Source organism: Poecilia reticulata, linkage group LG2 (genome assembly GCF_000633615.1).
Source record: "Poecilia reticulata strain Guanapo linkage group LG2, Guppy_female_1.0+MT, whole genome shotgun sequence".
NCBI lineage: Eukaryota > Metazoa > Chordata > Actinopteri > Cyprinodontiformes > Poeciliidae > Poecilia > Poecilia reticulata.
The window spans coordinates 1570975-1594927 of NC_024332.1; the positions used below are offsets into that span (position 1 = coordinate 1570975).

Below are 23953 nucleotides of genomic sequence, written 5' to 3' on the forward strand. Positions count from 1 at the left end.
ACTGAATGAAAGATTATTCACAAAATATGAACATTTAAAATCAATAGCAAGTTAGCAAGGTAAAACAAAATGGCTGACTGTGAAGTGTTGCCTTTAAAATACGGCAGTTCAATTTATTTTTGCAGATCTACATTTGTCACATGAACCGACGTGAGAAAGTTGTGCCATTACGGATGGTGACACGTGTAGCTATTCTCAAAATAATCTTTTTTTTTTTTAGTTGATGCTCATGTGCTCCCCTTTTTATAGCCACCCTGGGCAACTGCCAATGAGTACAAATAAAATAAAAAACATAAAACTAAAGCAATATTATAAAAAAAAGTGAGCCAAACTGTGTTATAAAGATGTTAAATTACGATTTTTTTAATACATTTGAGGCTAGATTTGAGTCACTTTTGTAAATGTTTTTAAAAGCTAAATAAGTGAAGTGTTTAAATATGTATTTTTTTCAAATCTCAATATTCAACAATATTATTGAATAAAGCATGTTTCCCTCTTATCATTCAGTCCTACAATCGTGTCACAAGGACCCTAATTCATTATTAAGCCCGTCTTTTCCACATGAGACAAAGCTCTGTTTCCCTCTCTCTCACACCTGTGAACTTATTCACATTAACTTTTGGTTTGGCGTGAAGTTATATTGAAAATTTATCACCTCTTGTGTTTTTTTCCCCCAGCTTTTTATGCAGATTGATGCCCTCTATCCCAAGAGGTTTGGAACGTGGACAGACTACGCCAAGAAATACTGCAACGCCCATTACAGGTGACATTTTCCAAATGTCTTCATATTCTCTAATTGTGCCAGGTATAATATGTGTGGTTTCCTGAAAGCCTGCAGCCATTTGTAAATCACTAGAAACTCATTTCTGTGCTTTAAGCTAACACATTTAGCAACGCTCTTTTAAAATGAAAGTAATGCCTCCATGCCTTGATTATGTTTTCGACTGCTGCTAGTAAATTCATTTCAATCTGTTTCTTTCTTATAACAACTTTTACACTTCTTCAAAGTAAAGTTGTATTTTAACCTTAAATCTCTAAACTGAGTCATTATTAGTTTATTGTTTTCCTGTTTGTGTCACCGTTTCGTTTTCAAGTTCTGATCTGGAGAAAGAAATTAACTGGAATTCACTGAAGTCGGGGAAAGTCGGAGATTGGTTGCCTCAAATCCAACATGGCTGCCATTTTTATAAAAAAAATTAGTGAAAGGATTTGTTTTATAATTTTTGTTTCATTAAGTAATTGGGGCACTTTGTTTTTGTGAACATGTTCATCTCATGTTTAGCTTAAACGGATGAAACAGCTGTTTTTAGCTTGTATTGCTAACAGCAGTTAGCATCCTCATTGTCCAGCTAGCATACGAATGGGGGCCCATTTTGGACTTTTCTCAGGCTGAGTTGGTATTAATTGGGCCTGGACTCAAAAAGGATTTTATTTTGGGTCTAATTTGTTTAGCAGAAGTAAGAAACTTCTGCTAAATGGATACAAATGTGTGATGATTGAATCTGTTCACCTTGAAAAACTCATCAAGAATCGCTATGGCTGCCACTTTTTACCCAAAATTGTTCTACATAAAATTTATATTCTGACTCAATATGGGACCATTATGTGACCTGCAGACAGCCCCATTTTCCATCTATAATCTCTGCCTGTTAGCACTGTAATTATGTGACAATACTTAGCAAATCCTGTTAGTTTCAACCTCAGACAATGTCCAGATATGCTTTTGCTATGAACTACAAGCCACAAAAGTGTAATTATTGTTTTCTTTTACCTGTTTTAGTGAAGGAATTTTTCATTCAGTCTTTATTTCTGGTTTAGAAAACATTTTAGCAAAGTTTTAGCAGATCCTCACCTTCCAGAGTGGAGTGGATTTGCTGCTCATTTAAGGGATTGTTGTAGGAACCAGGCCACCAGTGAAGCCAGACGCTCTATGCCAGCTGGCGCCGAGTCCTCGTAGCCGGTGACGATCAGTTACACGTGTGAACAAACGCATCAAACGCATCGCTTTGGACGTCCATCAAAGTTATCAGCTTGGTCAGGGACGGAACGGAGGGCCATCAGTGGTAACACTTTGTATATGACGGCTGGGGAATGCCGTTCTGAGACAGACACAGAGGAGGACACGGAGCGGTACCACTCATAAAAGCGAAGTTGGAGTGAGAAAGTAGAGCAATCTTTGGGGCAGAGAAGCGGCGTCGCTTCATGAACTTGCTGGCTTTAAACAACACATTTTAGAAGGAGTAGTTTTGCACCTTCCAACAACAAAAACTTTAAACACTGAAGTGTGAACCAAATACTTTTGGCAGCTCCATGTGAGGCCCGTCCACTCTTTCAGCCAGCATGGCAAATAACCAGCCTTTTGTGTGGACAGCCAGTGCTAACAATTCAAATTCTAACAAATCATTTGGCTGATAAATTGTTAAAATGTGATGGTGAGTTTTGTGACGAACCCCTCGGCTTAGAAATCAAACAAAATAGTTTTTAGTTTCTGGCTTTGCGGAGTATCCTTAGGTGAAAACTGGGGTGCTTCAGCAGAGCGGCTCAGCAGTTAATCAGTGAGCTGGTCAGCTCCCGAGAGGGAACGTTTAAAAGTGTCCACAGTGCTTTGCAGAAGTATTTAACCACAAACTTCAGCATATTTCAGGACCTACTGAGATAAACCAACACAAAGCAGTTCCTTATTGTGAATTAAAATTTTTTTTTTCAAACATCAAAACTAAGGTTATATGATATCTGTGTGCAAAGATGGTGCAAAATGCGCAGTTTCAAAGTATATGTGGATGCTATATAGACTGGAGACACAGGATGTGGACTATAACACAGGGTATTCTGGGTAAATACAACCAAAACAAATGTGAGAGTCAGAGCGGAAAAAATGTCTTGTAGTCTTTTATCAAAGACAAGTCCTATAAACGCTACAATCTCCATTTTTGTTTACATTTTATGAAGAAGAAGAAAGTGTCTTCTTTTGAGGTTTTTGTGTCGTTTCCTTCAGCGATTGTTGCAGCGCCCCCACAGGCAAGGAGGGGAACGGGTTTTTGAAATGGTTTAGATCGCGTGACACAATGCAGTGTGAAAGGGAACTGCACCAAGTGAAAATGCAACAAATCTACCGGACTATGAGTTGTCAAACAGTCAAACTACAAAAAAAAAAAAAAAAAAAAAAAAAAAGTGACTTATTGTCCAGAAACTATGGTAAATCCAATTGAGAATATTTGGCAAAACTAAATTTGCACTTCTAAATCCAGCTGTTTGCTAATTGTATAATTATCCTTGCACTACTCTACTAAAGTTTTTGGATAAAAACTGACAAAATGTGCAACTAAAGTGATACAAGTACAAGGTTCAGAATATAAATACCCTTTCAATGTGTGTCTCTCCAGGTATTTTGGGCCTCGCAGGCAGTGGGACTGTCATGGCGCGTCCAACCTAGAGGAGCTGCACCGGCGGCTGAGCCAGATCATGATCCGTCGACTCAAAGCCGAAGTTCTGAGTCAGCTGCCTCCGAAAATCCGTCAACGCATCCCCTTTGACCTGCCCAAGGAGGCTGCCAAGGTGCTCGGTTTGACATAACTTTGATAGATCTACTGTTGGCTGCGGCATCTATCACACGAAATGAAATAAATTGTTCTCGCTTGTTCATACTTTAAAAAGTTTCTGCCTCTGTCTTAAGATTTATGACGTCTCTCTTTCAGCTTGAGCCTCCTCCTGCTCCTCCATCACAAAGAGGATATCAGAGTATTTGTAGAGTAAATGTCACGCCTCACACGTGGGCGTTTGTATCTCTTTTAGTTTCCCCAAAAGTTGCGGCTGCCGGTTTCCCGCCTCCCACGCCGCGCCGCGTTCCGTCTGAATCCTCGTCCGGATGCTAATGCGACCTCGACCTCCGGGTTCCGCCGTTCTGTCGGTTCAGGCCCCCGTTGGGAAACAATAACAATGCCGGCGTCCACCGGGCAGCTTTTGTTGTATTTTATATCATATCAGCAGGTGAGGGGGGAACAGTGGAGGTGCTTTTTCAGCGGTAATTAACGTTCGGAGCCGGGAGTGACACCACAATGAGGAGGTTGCTCGGAAAAGTGATGATGCGGGGTTTTTATCCCATTCTCCCTAAATGCTAAGGGACGCTTTAATTGGGAGCTAGAAGTGGTTTGTGTTGCTACATAGCAACAACAATTAGAGCAGGGAAAGTTCACGCTGCGCCTTGTTGTTGGCGCTCGAATTTCTCCACTGGCTTTTTTTTTTTTTTTTTTGCTTTATATCTACTTGATGGATCATATTTGTCGTTTAGGATAAAAGAATGCGTCCTAAAGCAGCTAAGTGGAGCGGTTTCAGGAGGTAGGAAATGGAGGTGTGAAGAGGCCAAATCCAGCACTATTGTGCTTCCAGAGAGCAGCGAAATCTGCACAATATGTGAAACATAAAACACAGAGAGGACATTATTTTCATCCAAACAAGCTATCCTTTGAAGCATAGTGTAGCTAACTGACAATATATACCGAATGCCAGGGCCACTCACCGCCTGTTTATTCCTCCTATCTCATTTTACTCCCTAATGATGGCTTTTATCTTCCACCGCCAGACACTTTTTATGCCCCTGCTGCCCTTTACGTTTTCAGCTCTGGCCTTTAGTCAGCGTTAGCCTGGCGAATATCATCGCGGGTGGAGCGCTTTCGCACTATGGTGGCTTTTGTGTGTGTGTGTGTGTGTGTGTTTATTTTTTAAAACAGGGAAATTATATAGAATGTGTGAATGCTTGAATGTAGTTTTAATAGGAAATAAACAGAGAAGAGGCTGAGCGCACACAGACAAACATCAAGGATGCTATTTAACATTCATCCTTGACATACCAATTCAGTAAACACAAATATGCATTTGCTATATATATATGTGTATATACAGTATATATGTGTGTGTCCTGTTGTTATTAAGCTTTCCTAGTTTTCTCATTTTCTTTGGCTTCACCTTTGACCTCCTTTTATGTGTTCCTAATCAGGCAAGGTTCACCTCTGGCTTCACAGCGTTGCGTCATTTGATATGCAGCGCTCTGAGAAAGCGTCTTCTTCCTGTTGCATTGTATTAATCATCCAGCTGTGGGATTTTGTAGCTTCAACTCAGTATAAATAAAGATAAAATTGAGAAAAAAAATTACTTTACTAATGCAAATTACAGTAAATTAATGCACAGTTGCATGAATTGATGCATGTTAGGTCTAATACGTCTCCTGCTTAATAACTGTGTTGTTTCTAAACAAAAATCATAATTTTCAAATACTTGAATGTTGTTTATATTCATAAAAATCTCATTTGAATTTTATATAAAAAACAAAAAAAGAAACATTTTTTACTCCTTAGTAAAAAAAAAAATTAATAAAAATTTTTGTAAAGTTTGTTATAAATCATCGTTGATCTGAAATATATAAGGTCTCACTTGTTTTGCTTTATTAATCCCTCTTCTCTGAACATATCGGCGACGATCCAGACACATTTGCAGTACCGTAACTCTGCGACACTTTGCGCCATCTGAAAAATTCCAGCAGTTTCTGAAAGGAATATCGAGTTATTACAGTAATTTCACTCCCACCGTAGCAGGAAGTGAAATTAATCCGAGGGGCGCTCTTTTAATAGATGGTAAATTACAAAAATAACTTCCTAGAAAGAAAGTTTTGTCTTTGTTCAGCAACACAACTAAAATATGATTGTTTAGTTTAAAGGAATTGCTATGCTTAAGTCTGATTTTTGAGAAAATGTTGCTGGATGTTTGTGTACCTATTTACTATGTAATAAAATACAGTTACTTTTTGACAGGCGCTGCACTTGGCTCAAATTTGTCGTAGACTAATTGTGAGACGTAAGGAAAAAGATAAATAAATTAAAATCTGAAAAGTGTGGTGCATTTTCAGGGAATGTAAATGTTGTAACTCGCATTAATTCAGATTCAGATGGACTCCCATACATTTTATATCTAAAAATAGGAACAGGTTGAAACAAATACACAGCATACTTTTACTGTTTCACTAACGTCATTGAAGTTTGAGGAAAAGGTTGGGGAAACCGCCGTCAAACGAGGTTTTCTACCAGTTCATCATGATTGAGCTCCGTCCCGGTAAAACAAACTCAGATTCCCTCGGCGTGTTTTGTTTATGAGCGGACGGAAACATATGCTGCTCTTCGCAGGCAGCCTTCCCCACTGCGATCTTCGCTCCCGCCTTAAATACTCCTCGCCAATCACCTTGAGAGCGGGCGAGGCGCCTTTTGATTTATTGTAGCGGCTGGGCTGCTTCTCCATCTTCGACCCCGGCTTGTCACAAGGCGGCTATAATTGGGAGACGCTCATGACCCACCTAACACAGCAGCCCAGTCGGAGGGGGGAAGCATCCTTGGGAATTCTCCATCTCTCTCTCTGTTTCTTTCTATCTCTTCCAGGAAAAAAGTAGGACACCCAGCAGCACCATTAATTGTTTTGCCCTTTATATCTCAATAACAGGCGAGAACAAGAGAGAAGAGGAGGCTGGATGAAGGATTAAAGGACACAGCCTCACCGTCTTTGTGCTCTCTTTTGTGCAGGAGGCCTCGGCCTGCTTCGCCGAGTGGGAGAGGCTGATGAAGGGACTGGGGTCAGGGGTCGCCGCTACGGAAAACCCCTTCACAGAGGTCATGAGTCTGGTTACACAGATGTACAAACAAACAGCTATTGCCAAGGTAAAGGGAGACCAGCTGCTTCAAATGTCCTGATTCCTCCAGTCCAGTGAATAGTTGATAAAGTTGGGTTTACTCTTTATTTGTCTGAAAGGTATGAAAAAGTCAGAGGAAGCTCTGCACTGGTGCCGAAAAACACTTTTAGCAGCTGGGTAGTAACATTCTTCACTGCAACTAAAACCTCGCATAATAAAGTTCTGACTAATCCAGAAAAATCATCCTTAAATGTGACATTTTAATGCACAGCAGTGATTTCTAATTAAAGATTATCTCTGCTAACTCAAGACAACAATGATTTCAAGCACAACTTCTGGTCTAGTCAGCGAATTACAATGGCCAAGTGAGCTACACTGAAGTAAATTTAGCTAATTGTGTTGTCTGATGTGTAAAAATCTTGCTAAATTGAATTATAAAATATAGATTAGATATGTAAACATCTTTTCAGTGCATTAGTCTGTACCTGAGCACTGAATTATTGCCACAAAACTGAAGCTAGAAGAAATGATGAATAAGAGACGTAATGCAATGTTACTTGTAAAGTAGGTGAAATGTAAAACTCTGAAACATTGTTCATAAAGTCCTGAAACTTGAACCACAAACTGCTTTGTATATTTCTGGTAAATTCACTAAACTTATAGTTGTGAGCATGAAGAAAATGGTTCTTTGTTTTAAATATTTGTTACAAGTAAAGTTGCATTTGTATTCACCCTCTTTTAATTTGTTACATCCAGTGGAAAGTTTCCACTTCCTCTAATGCGCTAATAGCAGAGCAAATTTTTTTTGTTTAGATAACTTTAAAAACGTTTAGCGCATTTAGCTTCCTCTAAATTTCCAGATATCCCTGATATACTGTTTTGTAATTTTGACATTGATGTTGAAGTTTTGGTTATCGACTATGGATTATCGATTCTTTTAAGATTTTAAAGTAGATAGAATTTGAATTGAAGTTAGCTTGTTAGCATTAGCTTCTGCTAAATACCTTGTTAGTGTTTTGTTTTAGCATTATTGGAGCTAATATTTATAATTAATGCTTTATGGTTAGCATAACTAACTTTTTAGCGAGCGGTAAACAAAATCTAGAGCAACAAACTAGCTTCAGAGCCGTTTAAATTAGTAAATAAAGTCCACCTGTTTATTAAAACCTCAGAGTTTTTTTTAGAGAACATTAAAGAGGAAACAGAAAGTTAAAAATCCAGAACGTTTGACATCTTCAGGTGCTGTTGTTGGACTTGACGCGGTGAATGGATGGCGCGGCATCATTCTCAGCACGCTCGGCTGTGTGCTCACGGGAGATCTCATGGGAAAGCGTCGCCATGGTAACAGAGCCTAATGGTGACCAGTGAAAGCACTTAGACAAAGTAGGGGAGTTATAACCGAGGCATTATTTAGCCGCGTCCAGCCTGGCTTGATTACACCTTATATCAAAGTTACACACCGCACTAAAATAGAATCTCTGTGATGCTGTTGCCATGGAAACCCGTTCKRCTCTCAGTTTAACAGAGATGCCWTTTTTTTTTTTTTTTTTTTTTTTTTTTTWAKRWSKSGGWGRWYGMSSTMTSWKKRAARGTGGCTGGACGCATCCTGCAGGAAGGATGCCGGGGTCAAAGCCACTGGAATCCAACATTCATTTACATTCAGAGGAAACATTTTTGCCGTAATAAAGCCTTCGCCGTCTGATCCGCCCCCCGCCCTTGCTCGCTAATCATGGGAGCTCCGAGAACAGGCGTCTCCGCCGTCTCTTGTATTTGTAGGTGAATAAACCGCCATCTGTCCGCGTTCGAGGGCTGGCATTCCTCTCAATTAGCTAAAGTCCCTCAGCCATGAGGAGCGTCGCCCCGAGGTTAACAAAGACCGGAGATAACTACCAAATGCAATCATTGACACGCCGCTCGCTCCGCCTGCCTCCAAGCTTGGATCCTGCTTTTCTTTTTTTGTACTTGGTGTTGTTTACTGATTGGATTTCTGCTTAGTTTAGCCTAAGTCTGGACCTCCTTTCATTACATCCACCTCAAGGCCAATACTCCCGGACCAATCTCATTTCCTTTCAGAGTTCAACACACTTTTGGTATTTTAGTGGGGGGAAAAAACAAACAAACAAAAAAACAACAGTGCTTCCTTTTTCTGGATCATTGGGAGGGTGGAGTGGTGTGATAAGTTCTAACATGTATGTCGCTCTGAGGAGCAACGCGGGCCCTGCCTGCCTCCCAGCACCGCCAGGCGACAGAGCTGCCAAACGCCTTTGGGGTATTTTTGTTGCTTTACCCGCCAAGCATCTGCTCCCAATTACCCAGAGAGGACAGCTCTGAAGCCGGACTTTAAAGCGAAAGATAACGGGTCCGTTTCAGACAGCCGAGAAGTTTATGCACTAATTAAACTCGGCGGAAGGAAGCGGGCAAAGCCAAGCCGTCAGTAATGAGGATCCCTCTGATCAGAACAGGGTCGGCGGGCCTGGCGGACAGATTCATTATTGGGCGCATCGGCTAATTATCAGCAGAGGTTCTCCCTCCAGAGCAGGTGTGACGGCTGCGGAGGTTGTCAGGTTTGTGGGGGGAGATTTTAGGAGCTGGATTCACACCACAGAGGCGAAAAGCGCCTCGTAAGGGCTCTGTTAGACTCAAATCAAACCTCAATATGTCCTCACTAGTTGGTGCTATTCTCGGTCGCCCCGGTGAGCCCGGGGGCTCCTAAATGAGCCGAGTCCGGATGCTCCATGACGGCCACACACACACACACACCCTGACATGATAGGTACGGATATCTGCAGGGCACAGTTAACTCCCTCGCTTTTTGCCTCCTTTTTTTTTATTGAGTTAGGGGAGGTGATTGTTAGCTTCACACTGTCAATCAAGGTCAGGAACTTCAAAACAAGAAACAAGCAATAGGCTGTTAAATTTGGGCTCTGATCTTTTCTCACACATTGTTGCTGCTTCGCTTCATAAATAAAACAAAAACCAACAGAGACAAAAAAAAAAACGAAAGTGTTACATAAGGAAGAAAAGAGCCAATAAGTCAGGAGTGACGCATTCAAGACACTCGCCGCATTAATTTTGCACTGCAGTTGACACTTTGACAGCTAACAGGACCCAACTTTTTTTTATTTTTTTTATTATAAAAAAATAAAAAAATCTGAAAATGTTTCAAATGCAGTCCCATTATTTCTTCTTAAACATAAGCCCAGTCAACTTGATTTTTCTGTTATGTGCAGCAGCCTCCACATTTACTGGCAGCCTGGTTAAAAAACTCTGAAAAATCCAGAATATTACAACCTTTAACTTGAGAACATCAGTGATTGGAATACATAATAGTTGATACAAAATCAATTTAACTGCAATCCCTGGATCATAAATATGACGTGATGCTTCAAAACGTGCAAAATAAGAGAACATGCCATTCTAGAAAGAAGAAATAAGACAGAGTAAGTTTCTTCGAGCACATTCTGGAAGGCTGTTTGCAGCTACTTTTTTTAACTTTCGGACAGTTGTTGCATTGCGTAACAGTGGCAACAAGATCCCAAGAGTAGAGCGCTATCATGAGTAAGAATCATATCTTGGTACATTTCAGCAACAAGGCAGTTCAAAGTCAATCGCGTTGTAAATTAAAAGAAACTCAATCATTTTCATTTGCTTGATTTATAATTTTTCTCTTTTCTCTCTCTTCCTACCAAAACTGATTTGGTCTCCCTTTGTTTGCAGAGACTTCATTGTTCATTTTATTTTTTGTTTTCTTAATTTATTTTGGTTATTTCAAATGTCTTCCAGTTCCAGTGTTTAAATGTTCATCCGAATTTAAAACTTAGCCTTGAGAATGTCAGTATTGCTATTATATTACTTGGAAATGGTCTGAAAACAACAATATTAACGTTTATCGCAATAAGTTCTGGGACAATTTATCGCCCAGCAAAATTTGTTATCGTCATAAAAGACACCGCACAGTAAAACCAGTAAATATTGCATTTTGTCAAGTGTGAAACTGATTTACTTCAAGGATTTTTACGTGTTTTTTCCAGAGGTGTCAACAAATATGGCGCTGAAACTCCAGCTGAAATACGAAACCTTTGATTTAGTACTGAAACTCCTTGTTTCTCCGATCGATCACGTGTCAATATGTGGATTTTTACGCCCCTATTGTCGCCTTAATCAAAAAGAGCACACACACACACACACCAGTCATATTGCCGAGTTGCGAGCTATCGATTTGCTCTCGCTATCTGCAAGCTGACAAATGCGCCCTGGCCGCCGCGTTTGCTCGCTGCTTTTAAAGTCAGGATCCCCGGCATTCAATAGCGAATCGATCACACAGAAAGGATGCAGCGGTGATTAATTGACTTCTTTACTGATCTTGCCGCTGTGTGGCGGAGCGGCGGCATGATGGATTCAGTGTCTCTCTTTCATTCGTGTCTATTTCTGTGTGCATGTGGGGTCAGGCGGGAGCTGTGAAGGACTACATTAAGATGGTGCTGGAGGCAGAGCAGCTGAAGTTCCTGGTGTTCGCCCACCACCTCACCATGCTGCAGGCCTGCACCGAAGCCGCCATTGAGGCCAAGGTAACCCCAGGCGGCGTGGTGCGTCTTGAAACAGAAAACAGACATTTTGTTGCATATAACACAATTCTGGATGCAGAAACAATCATGCTGTTAGAGGAGATGCTAGTATATGTCTTCAATTTAGTCGCAGGATACAATATTTCCTCTGTGATTTTGTGCCTGAAATTCTACTCTAACATTCAAAATTGTTTGGGTTTATTTTGCGCTAAGATAAAGGTGGGAGTTCAGTGTATATGTTAGTGCAAGATGCATTAAATCTGACTGTAGGATAATAGTTTTGATGGGTCCAGTGTAAGTCTTGAGAGTGAAAATGAGGGCTCTTGCTCCTCAAATTGAAATTCAGTAAATTTTGGGTTTTGGCAGAGAAATTTCTGCAGATTAAATGAATTTGCTACTTGAATTTAGCACATTTTATCTTGTTCCATTTTAAAATTATTTTAAACTTTTAATCTTAAAGGGCCAATAGCACAATCAAGTAATTCAACGCGTTGAAATTGGGTCTCTGTTTCTTTAAGAACTCCTACTCTTTCTGAAACACCGCCTTCATGAAGTCAGCCCAACATGGCTCCTCTGTTAACTCTTTAGCGACGTTTATACCAGCTTTTCACTGAGAAGTAACTCTTATAAGGAGCTCTACAGTTCCTCCAAGTGTTTGCTAATTGCTGCTGGCTAGTCTGAAGGAGCTGAGTGGGAGAGCCGGAGGGGAAGAGAAGCTGGGAAGCTTTCGTACTCCAGCTCTGAGGAGGAGCTTGGTCCTTGGAGGCGGAGCTAGGTCCAACCAGGCGTTTTGTGTAGCTGAATGGTTGCCATGGAGATTAAAAAAATTTCTCAAAATGGTAATGAATGAGTATATAACAAATTGGTGATTGGGCTTTTTCTGGCTTATAATTCTTGTCTGCTTCCGACTTGGTTGCTTAAATCGGATGTTTTTTCATGACATTAAGTCAAATCAGAAAATCTGACCTCACACCACAAGGCAGCCAGATCTACCAAAGTATTAGGTTAAGCTTCTAAGAGAGGAAACAAAGCATTAAGAAACAAATAAAGCACCGTTGATGTGCATAAACTCACTACGTTCCTCAGAACATGAAAGCACCACCAGTATTTTTAATTTTTTATATTTTTTTGTTTGCTACTTTTTGTCCTGCTGCCTTAAACACAATACCCGACTGATTACAGAGACAGGGCGTCTCATCGTAATTATCAAGGTTTTTTTTTTGCGGTGGTGATCTGCTTTACCAGCCTGGTAGGTTTGATATTTCTTTTATGGTATCAGGCAGATCATTTAGATGTTCACCTAATTTTTTTTTTATTTTGCTAAATCTCAATTTGTAAATCTTGACAAAGTTGAATATTGGTTCCAGCTGGTTTCAGGAACCTGTATGGCTTCAAGACTTTACATATAACATATTGTGGTTAAAAATATTAGTTACTCCAAAAGGAGTGCAGTTGGTAGTTTAGAGAAGAGTTTTAGATTTGTACAATTTGACTTTGGTGGCCATTCTTGGATATAAGTAAAAATAATTTGCAGATGTGTCTCAACAAATAAAATCAGCTGACAAAGTCAACATTTATCTAATTTATTTAATGCGTTTGCTGCAATGTTTGACAAAGAAAGCTCCAGTTTGGTTCCTGAATGATGTCTGTGCTGAAGCGGCCTGCACAGAGTTTGTCAAATGACTCAGAGTTTACATTTTACACCGGCAGCACAGATCACTTTGCAACAAAAGCACAGGCTGTTTTCTCTGTCTTTAGTTTCATATTTCCATTTAACGTTCCAACTCCAGAGACTTTCATTGCCTATTAAATGTAACCTGGAGATACTAATCGTGCAGAGTGCATTTATATTTCACACTTCCTTTCTGGCTTATCAGACATAATTGGCCCCATGTTTTAGTTTTATTCTTTCATCCATAGTCCCGCTGGGTTTATAAAGCGAAACTCAGTCATAGTTGCGATTTACTTTGACAGAGTAATGATGTCTGTGCTCACAAGTAGAGCTTGTACTGACAGCAGATGTTAGCCGTCATGAATTATTAAAATCTAGTGCTTTTCAGCCGGTTGCAGGTGTATAATTAAATGCGGGCACAATATTTAAATAATTAACAAATTACTCATATCGCCTGATAAGAATCTCCAAATTCTTCAAGTAAACTGCATCCTATTTTACTTTTTTTTCTCGGGGAAGTAAACTTTTCTTCATAAGTTTTTTTTTTTCTTTTCTTCATCAACTCATTACAAGCGAACATATTCTCCTAGGTTGGCGTCAGCAACCTGTGAAGCAGTTCAAGTGTGCATTTGTGTGCATAGCAGAGGTCGAGAAGTTGTCATTCGAATGTAATGTGATGGCACGAGGTGTGATAGCACATTCCTCCTTGAGACGCTCACTCCGCGGTGTGTTCGCGCTCACCAATTAACAGCGACGAGCTAAAAAAAGGAACGTCATGCAACGCCGGGAGATGTGAAGCCTTGGCACAGACGGCCATAACGTCACTGTTTTAGTGCTCCGTGTGTCTCACCTGCTGGTGAACTGATGAGAAGGTTGTTGAGCACTGATTAAATCAAACAATAAAGATCCCAGTTCAATTATCAGATTGACTTGTGTTGGGTTTTTTTCAGTTTAAGGTGCTAATTTCCACAGAAATGAGTGGATATGTTTATTTGACATTTTATTGTTCCAGAAATCTTTCATGTATTCATGCCGTCACATTTGAGTTAACATCTGGGAGCAGCGCAGTGGGAACATTACGTCCCACTGTTGGCCACTGTGTTGCTCCACAGGACTGATGGACCCAAATCAAAAGAGTTCAGTCTCCATAGTGCAGTAGTAGCCGGCAGAATGTCAAATTCATGTTTTAATTAAAAAAAAACCTTGATTTCAGTTGTGTTTCTCTTCTGTTTACCTACTTTACAAAAGGTTTTTATGATCAGGGCTGCATGATGTGCTCATTTTAAAATGTCTAGTAAAGATGGAGAGAATACAGAGTAATAAAATAGCTTGGAAGAAATGAAACCTCAGCCTTTTCATAGGATGAACCATAATTATATTCAGTGAAGAGTGCAGAAAACCCTACTTCCCTAATCATCTCTAGTTATCTGTGTAATCTTTTATACTATATTCATAAAGGAGTTTTTGGATAATAAGGCTCAACCTACTACACCTGAAAACCTTCAATCATACTTTATTCATTAGCTTTTCTCCTGCCTATAGGAGAGATATCTGGCAAAACCACAGCTGAAAATAGATTGTTAGCAATAACTCTAGATTTTCTGATTAATTTAGCTGCTCCTTTTTTGTTATTCCATAATGTCACTGTTAAAGTGTGATTTAGCACCTAAAAAAGACATTTTAATTTTATTAGCACTGTTTCTCAACAACCAAAAACTGGCTAACATTCTAGCAAGCTAGCATCCAAGGGGGATGCAGGGTAAGAGTATTTATTTTTCTTCTTTAAGTAAATTTGTGTCAATTTTACATTATATGGGACATTTATATTTTTCATATGCATTTTTCTTCTAATTTTATTTTTGTCTTCAAACATTTGAGAGAATTTTCTGGCTAATTAGTAATAGAGTAGCAGTTAATTGTTAGCATGTGGTTTTACAAATGCTAGCAAGCTAACACGCCCAGAGGGATCCGGGGCAAGAATATTTTTGTAGGTTTATTAGTCTGTATTTTAGATTAAAGTTGACATTTATACTTTTTTCTAGTTTTGTTTTTGTCATTCAACATTTGAGAGAATTATCTGGCTAATAATAGTTAATTGCTGAAACACTTTCACTAGCTAATGGCTAACTGTAGAATATAACGTATATATTGTTTTTATTGAAGTATTTAACTTCCACTTGTTGTGCTATAGTGAAACATTATCTTTGGTTCACGTTTTGTCACCTTGCTTTTATTTTTTTGGTAGTTTTTTAAAATTATACATCTTCACCATCATAATTTCTCAAGCTTTCTTAGAAAAGTTTGAGAAACTGTTACAGTTCCCAGAATGGCTGCTTGATTAGTTATCTAATTATCTGCAAATGTGTTTATTTCTCCTTCTGAAGACAAAATATGCAGAAAAATATACTGCTAAAAAAAAAGGGAACGCTTAAGTGTTCACTTAAGTGTTTAAGTGGTCCCTTTATTTTTTTGAGCAGTGCACATGGTATTCAGGTTGTATTGCTAATATCAGTTAGCATGTAGCCTAACTCGTAACAACACAACCAAATCCAATAGTTTTTCTTTCTTACAAGTTCCAACTTGAGGTTATATTATTAATTGATGACACCTTAGCTGTTTCCAGAACTCTAATTTTAGTACCTAGAATTTGTTTCTTTTTTTTTTTATTTAAAAAAAACAACAAAAAACAGTAGTGTTATTGCTTTGCCATAGCACAAGTAGCACTTTTTAAACATAAATTAATCACTAAAACATGTCTCCTCTCGTCTGCCAGGCTGGGTACATCCGAATCGACGGCAGCGTGCCTTCATCGGAGCGAATCAAGTTAGTTCACAAATTCCAGAGCGACCCAGAAACCCGAGTCGCCATCCTCAGTATCCAAGCAGCCGGTCAGGTACTATGATAAAAACTTACTGCTGAACTATGAATCACCGTATTGTTTTTCCTGTTTTAGCTGAAAAGTAAATAAAAATATGAAGTGGCAAATAGGCATTCCAGTCAGAAGAAGTATCCTCTATTTTTTGAGAGTTTAAGTGTGCTTGTATTGTGCATTTTTGCTCAAATTATGCTGCATTTCTGTGTGTGTGTGTGTGTGTGTGTGTATGTGTGTGCTGTGTTTAGGGTTTGACCTTCACCGCTGCCAGCCATGTGGTGTTTGCCGAGCTCTACTGGAACCCCGGACACATGAAGCAGGCGGAAGACCGCGCTCACCGCATCGGGCAGACGTCCTCTGTCAACGTGCACTACCTCATCGCCAAGGGCACCTTTGACACAGTCATGTGGTCCATGCTCAACAGGAAGGTAGCGCTGACGACATTATGCAAGCATGCTGGGATTAATTCACGCAAAGCTGCTGAAACTCTCAGTCGTGACAGTCATGTTTACTTCATATGAAGCGTGACTAATAAAAATATTTTAGAGCTAAATAGAAAAAAAAGACAGATTAAAGCTGAATGTTGTGTGACTTCCAGGAAATGGTTACTGGTAGCACATTGAACGGCAGGAAGGAATACCTGAAGGCTGATGAAGGTGACAAGGACAAGTGGGAGTTCCTCAGCCTTGCCAGCGCTTGGACGCCGAGTGAGATGGCGCTACCGCTGGAGGGAAACACAAGAAATGTGAACGATGACATTTTCTTCTCCTATGTGAGTTTCTCAGAATCTCTGATTCAAAGTCAAGTCATTTTACATTTACCACATTCCCTGTTGGTATCTTTTCTTGCAAAAACATTCTTACCCATTGATACTTTCTACACTTTGTTGCATAAGAATTTCAATGTGTTTAACTCAAGCAAAATCTAATCAAAAATCAAATAAAATTGTATTTGTATAGCACCTTTCAGAGACAAGACATTTCAAAGTGCTTTACCTTATGAAAACACAAAAAACAGTCATAAACAATTGAAACATTTCATTTTGTTGTCGTTTGTTGATAAATGTTTCATAAGTTGTTGGATTTTATCTGGAAGTTTATTACAGATTTGTGCTGCATAGCAATGCAAATACATTTTTCAAGACTTTTTACATATACTTAAAAAAAATTAATTTATGCTTTAGCAGTGGATAAAAAAAATATTAATAATTATTTTACTTGTTCAACAATAAACTAACCCTGCAGTATTCTGCTTAAATAAATAAAAACCTTAGATTCAAAACGTATTAGAAGAAAGATATCCAGTGAGCAAATTCTTTTGGACTCGACTGAGAAGAAGAAAAGCATTTAGTCACTTATCAGTAACAAGAACGGGGTTTCACCAAATCATCAAGAATAATCATCATCTAATATGCATAAAATATTTTGATCAACTCTCCAGTTATTATGAATCAAACTTGACTAAACAAATGGGTTTTAAATTAACTCAAAAAAGGTAATTAAAAGATGAAAACTTTGAGGTGTTCCTATCATTTTCCATTCAAAGAATTTGTTAAGTTTTGTATAAATAAGGATTAAAAACTCTCCAGGGGTCCCAAGTGGCCCTTGTGCCGCACTTTGAACACCCATATTTGGTTTGTTAACTGTGATATTCAGTGTTAGCTATTATATTTCTTTCATTTCACAATTATTCCCTGCTTTGTGTTGGGCTATCACATAAAATCCATTGACATTTGTGGTTGGAAAATGAAAAAATGTGAACAGGCGTTCAGTTTTTCTTTTCTTTTACCAACACTAATTATGCTCATTCAGTTGGTTGAAACTGAGGAGATACGGTTTCTTTGTGTGGTTTTCTTTTTTAATTCTGCGGTTTAATGGCTCCAGTTGATTGTATCAAAGCACTTAACTAATCACCTGATCTTTGAACAACTGCTGACACGACCCTTTTAGATTTTCTACCAAAGCCAAACACAAGCCTGCTGAGTTGAAGAGGGCGATTTTCAGATAAGCCACAGATCAGTGGTAGTCAAAGGCTTAAATGAGCAGAAAAAATATCTGCATGTTGACTTTATTTTACCCCCCAAAAAATTGGTGGGATAATTTTGAATGGATTAAAGAACAATAGAAATTAATAAACAGGATTAATTAGGGTTATTTTGAATTTTAAAGGCTGGGATAATACTTAAATGTCTTAAACTCAAATTTGTTTAGTTCCAGTTTATTTTTATTTAAGCAAGAAATTCATTTGGGGTTTTGTTTAGAATAATCAACTCTTAATACAGGATGTTCTTACACCCTTAAAAAGGCCCTATTTTTAAAAATAAGGCCTTGAAATTTCTTAAATTCATTGAAAAACAATAAGTTAGCCTTAAATACCTTAATCACAGGTCTTAAATCTGTTTTAATCTGATATATTCCAGGTAGCTTTATTTTATGCTGCGGGACTTTACTGTTACGCAAACCTTTGAGTCGAGCAGACATAGCATTATAGTCTGTGACTCAAGGTGGTTGCGGCTACCGCTAACTAGCTGCTAATATATGCTGGCAAGCTACCTAGCTATCCAGAATATATCTAGCTGGCTAAGACGAAACATTGTTGAGCCAGCTGCAGATACATTTGCACTAACATGACAAGACATGTAAAAAACCTAGCTAGCATTACACTTGATAGCTAGCTAGCTGCTAATATACTCGTGCCAGTTATATAGCTAGCAAAAGTATATCTAGCTGGATAAGATGAACATTGTTGAAGATAAATTTGCACATGATGGATGTAAAAAAGCTAGTTAGCATTACTTGTGTTACTTTGCAAGCAAGAGTATATTACTATAAGATAGCTATCTAGCAAGAGTTTATTTTACATATACAGCTAGATTGCTAGCTAGCTAGCTAGCTTATTTATGTCCATCGTTGGTAAATATAAATTTATCTCCTGCCGCTTGTCGATGTTTATCTTAGCCAATGACTAAATTGTTGCAAATCCATACAATTTATTTTTTTGCGATTCTTGTTTATACATTTCTGACTTGATATTGGTCTTAAATTCCTTTCATTGTGGTCTTAAAAAGTCTTAAATATGAATTGGTGGAACCTGCAGATACGAAGTATTTGTACCTCAGTTTATAGGGGGCTATAAAAATGGGTGGAAAACAGTCAGAGGGAATATCAATTTAAGATTTTGTTTACATACAAAAAAAAACAATTTCCTAAAGAAATTGGATTTTTTTTTTGTAATTGATATTCCAAACTCCTCTGTTTTGGAGACAAATCTAACCTGAGCTTACATCGTTTTCTTAGTTTGAGAAAGAGAAGCAGCACGATATTCGCTCGTTCTTCTCGCCAAGTGCCAGCAAGGAGAAGAAGAGGAAGAAACCAGATGACAAGGAACCGTCTCCGTCTCCGTCCTCAGAGCTGGTGGAACAAGTTCACGCCGACCGTTCTCCCTCCTGTGTGAATCTCGACCAGGACTTTTCACAGCAACTGAAGAGGCTTCGAACGCCCAAGTCCAGGTCGAATCCCGGGTCTCGGTTTGCCGGGAAGCGGAGGTTGACGCCGGGATGGAACAGCCCAGGAAGTCCCACCTCGTTTGTCCGCCGGAAGCTTCCAGAGACGTGGAGCTGTGGGGCCTGCACCTACTCCAACAGCGGCCTGCTGCCTTTCTGCGAGATGTGCGAGTTCCCGCGCTCGTCTGGGCTCAAACCAGGTAAGACGGAGAAGTTAGTAAACACTAATCATATCATCTAAAGATGTTTGTGTCTGTCTGTTGTGGACTTCTTTTTTTAATTCACAAACAATCCCACTGGATTTGATTTTAAAAAAGGACAACACTGCCCCCGTCTCTTGCTCAAACCAAAGCACCTGAAGCAAAAAAAAAATCTATTCAGCTCTTTATTTTCCTCCCTGTCAATATCAATCCAAGCAGTCTGTTGACATAATACTTTCGAGCAGCATTACAGATTTCACCAGATGGAGACGCGATATAGCGAAAGATAGAGGCAGCCTTGCCAGCGTCTGAAATAGCTCCACTCCGAGAGGATTGTCTGTCTCTCTCTCTTCCTGCAGATGACAAGGACACAGCATAATTCTCACCTGTCAAGCCAAGAGAAAGAGAGAGAAGGCGGCTGCTACTGCTGCTAACGCCTCACATAAAGTTGGGGAAAAGTTGAGCTGGCTCTAGGTAATATCTCTGACAGCCTATGATTGTGTCTTGCAGAAGAGCAGGGAGGGAAGTCGTTATGACCCGGCAGACTGCAGGTCTGCGCTCCTTAAATGTCTTGAGGTGCATCACAGATTGGCTGGGAAACAAAAATAAAATCAAAACTGAAATGAGGTTCAAAATAGTCAGACAAAAAAAAAAAAGAAAAATCCAATTTTTAACTGGACTTGGTGAACTATTAGACAACAAATTATACTGAAAAAAATCATCATGGTGTGATTTTAATTTGGTGTGATTTTAAGATGACTTATGAATACAAATTAGAATTTTATTTGTTACACTTTTTGAATAAAATGTGCATCTTTTCCATCAAAAATGCACCAAAAAGATCTATGCACAATCTTAAAAAACTTGATTTAGTAATCTTAAATATGTCCAGAATTTTCAATTTAGACCTTAAATTACAATTCGCAAATCTTAAATTATTAAATATCTTCCTTCTTTGCTGTTTTTTTTGTAATAGTCAGTAATGACAGTTTGGATTAATTCTGAGAAATATGTTTGGCCATAATTACCATTGAAGGAAAACGGGAAGAGAAGTTTGTAAACTTGAAATGAAATGAAGAAATTGTTTTTCTTTCTATGTAGCTAGAAAATGACTTAAGGATAACAAAGTCTATAGATAAATAAATAAAAAGTGTCTTTTAGGCACTTTAAACTTCTGATTTCAACTGTAACTGCAGACATATCCAGTATTATTAAGCTGTCTTAGACAATGATATTAATAGTTATATATGACGCTCAAGTTTTCCTGTCTTTTGACGTTCATTAGTGACTTTTGAGTGTCTTAGATGCCGTGACAGGATCTATGTTAAGTTTACAGCAGTTATTGAATGTGCTGAAGGTCTGTTTGCAGCTGACGCACGAGAAAAGAGAGAACAAACAGGCACTACCTCCATTTTATTTTAGTATTATTATTATTTCTAAGGCTCACCCCCCACACAAAAACCACACAGAACGCCCTCCTTCCACCCCGCCCCGTTCCAAGCTCCGCTGCAGCAGATGCTTGATAACTATTCAGCATTCACACTCCTCTTTGTCACAAGCGCCACTCTGCATTCACAGCGGCGGGCTGTGTCAGCTTGCTAGACAGGAAATTTAACAACCTGCTAAATTTGTAAATGACAGACTGTGCGGGAAAATAACAACTGTATTTATGGAGATATCTCTCAGCTTGCCACTGAAATCCTCAGCACTCGAGGACGCAAGAAAATAATCAGGTGGAAGCCTGTGATGTGACATGAGAAATGTTATTCCTTCAAGAGCAACATGTTGTTTTTTTTTTACGCTGTGACTACGCAGGGAGCAGGGAGAGTGTGAATCACAGAATACTGTCATATGATGCGAAAATGTCGTTAAGTTTAAATTTAAGGAATCCTGGTTGCACATCAAGAACCCAAAACAGCACTTTAAGCAATCCGGGACTCAATTTCCCTCAGTTAGGGTCAAAGTTCATGATTCAGCAAGGGAGAGAGAGCTAAGATGTTAAAAATAAAGGAAATATTTAATAGTTTTTCACATCACTGCAGCTAATAGTTTCCACATCTCCTACTTTACTTCACTCCTTTCCAAAAATGCATCATCCTTATGGGTTTTTTTACTCATTATTTTAGTTTAATTAATAACTTTAACTGTAAATGACCAGCTGGTCCTTTTCAAAATGTGCTTCATTGTTCAGAAATGCCAAGACCAAAACGTGTCTTGCTTCAGTGGCATATGCCGAATTTTCCAACTAAATCCCGCCGCTCTTATTTTAGGAAAGGGATTACAGGGAAAATAGTTTGGAAGCGTAACTTCAATATGTTTTAATACAGTTCTTTGTTTTAAACCACTTCTAAGTCTTTACACAATGCTTCCAAGAAGCTAAACTTTCTCCTTTTCAGATCTGTTCTGTAGCTTGTGTGTAAAACAAAGAGGAAAAGTTTGAGTGAACAAAAAAGTGTTTGACTTAAAAACTAAAAATGTGGTGCACAAGATTTCAACCCTTAAGCTGAGGTAAAATTAACAAAAGTAATTCAGTAGAGAGGTCAAGGTGACTTTTGGACCTAAGAATAACATTTCATCTACTGGTCCTGGATGTAATAATGAAGGAAAAAGCTGCTAAAGACCAACGTAAATGTTCAAAATACCTGAAAAAAGTACTGGTAATGGCTGATTTGAAAGCCTACAGGAGCTTTTAGCTGCATTAAAGCAAAAATAGAGAGAAATAAAGTGTAATTCAAGACTTACCATATAACTCTGCCTGGATGTTTAATGACATTTAATAAGAAAAGACTTATGAGCTAACTTATGGGCAAATGTCAAGTTGCCGTAGCTGCTAATATCACCTCATATTCAGACTTTTTGAGACGCTAAAATAAGTTTTTGCTTTTTTCCCCTTAAATTCATTTTTGAATCTCGTACATAATTAGGTAGAAATGCGTTCTGTGTGTTTATTCTTTAAAATTAGCTGCATGAAATGCATACAACCCATTACTTTATGTATCTCAAGCATCTTTTTTTTCCACGTAATCTCATATTTCCCTCTAAAATTGATCTCCTGTGCTGCAGGAAAGAGGGACCTGCCTTATAACAGGTGTTGAACAATAACATCATAATAATGGTGTTCAGATTGAATCCCCTGTAGGGCTGCTTGGTCAGGAATCTGTTTTTTAATCAAACTGTCACAGATTGTTACTTCACCTTCTTCGTGTGACAGAGTCGGGTTGAACCATTTCCTGAACTTATTTCCAGGACCAGCTAGTTTCTTTTTTTTTTTTTTGATGATTTGAAGCACTTCCTGTTTGCATCACACGTGGGTTGCTTTGATTTGGTCTGAGTGGAGTGGATTCGAGTCAATTCTGCAACCTTATCAGCCCACTCTGAGCGTAACGAGGCGTCCTACTGGGCGGGAAAACACAGGGCGAAGTCCGGCCCCCGCAGGACTTTGCCGCTAACGTCTTCCTCGTCGGGGGACAACTTAACACAAATTGAGCCGTCTCTCCGCGGCCTCTGTCGGCTTGTTAGTGGAGGGGGCCGGCGGCCCGGAGACTCGCGGTGACATTTTGAGGAAGCCGTCGAGAACTGGCCTTTTGAAGAAACAAGCCTCTGAGAGGCAAGATCACTAATTAGCCCTCCGCGTCCTCCGGTCTCACAACTTACTGTCTTGTTAGATTTCGCACCTCGAGTTTGACAAATATTGTGAAAGGATGTGATTTAAATATAACCAGACGGGGAACAGAAATTGTGCAGCCTAGTTTCTCTCTTTTTTTTTTTTAAGAAGTTCTGCTCAGACTGTGACATTTGCAGTTGGCCATAAATATTTGTGCTTTTTTCTTAAAGCAGCTGCTCAGTTTTTTTAAACTTTAGCATGAAGTGTGTTGGAGCATAATTTAAGTTTAATTGGTTTTAAATATCTCTATGTCTTAATATGTTACAAGACAAACAGGTCAATTGATTCCCAGTTATTTCAATTTTAGAATAAAATACAGAACTAGGTGTACTTTCTATGTGACAAAAACAAAGATAAACATGAAGGTAGTGGCAGCATTCGGTCTGTTATTGACTGCTCTGGTGAGTGATGCAGCTAAACACTGTAACTCCAAACCAGGAGACCTTTTATTGGGGAGAAAATTGAGACTACATCAATCAATCAAATCAATCAAATTTTATTTGTACAGCACATTTCAGCAGCAAGGCATTTCAAGGTGCTTTACATCATAAAAACACAAAAAACACAAAGTCATAGAACATGGAATAAACAATCAAAAGATTACATTTAAATTCTTAATTGATTAGTCTAGATTTAAAGGAACTCAGTGTTTCAGCTGTTTTGCAGTTTTCTGGAAGTTTTTTCCAGATTTGTGGTGCATAGAAGCTGAATCCCGTTGTTTGGTTCTGGTTCTGGGGATGCAGAGCAGAACCAGAAGACCTGAGGGGTCTGGAAGGTTGCTATGACAACAGCAGAAGATCTTTAAACC

At 38.9% G+C, this 23953-nt stretch overlaps 1 protein-coding gene across 5 annotated transcripts in view; it reads left to right on the forward strand.

Annotated features, from left to right (window-relative positions):
- Positions 1-23953, forward strand: part of zranb3 (zinc finger, RAN-binding domain containing 3) — a 98841-nt gene that overhangs the window by 22896 nt on the left and 51992 nt on the right. For all 5 annotated transcript variants that reach the window (XM_008428572.2, XM_008428564.2, XM_008428541.2 and 2 more), the window contains exons 6-13: positions 678-763; positions 3384-3555; positions 6564-6698; positions 11119-11238; positions 15681-15800; positions 16028-16207; positions 16378-16551; positions 19076-19481. In XM_008428572.2, coding sequence (XP_008426794.1) covers positions 678-763; positions 3384-3555; positions 6564-6698; positions 11119-11238; positions 15681-15800; positions 16028-16207; positions 16378-16551; positions 19076-19481 — 1393 coding nt within the window. The remainder of the gene's footprint in view (positions 1-677; positions 764-3383; positions 3556-6563; positions 6699-11118; positions 11239-15680; positions 15801-16027; positions 16208-16377; positions 16552-19075; positions 19482-23953) is intronic.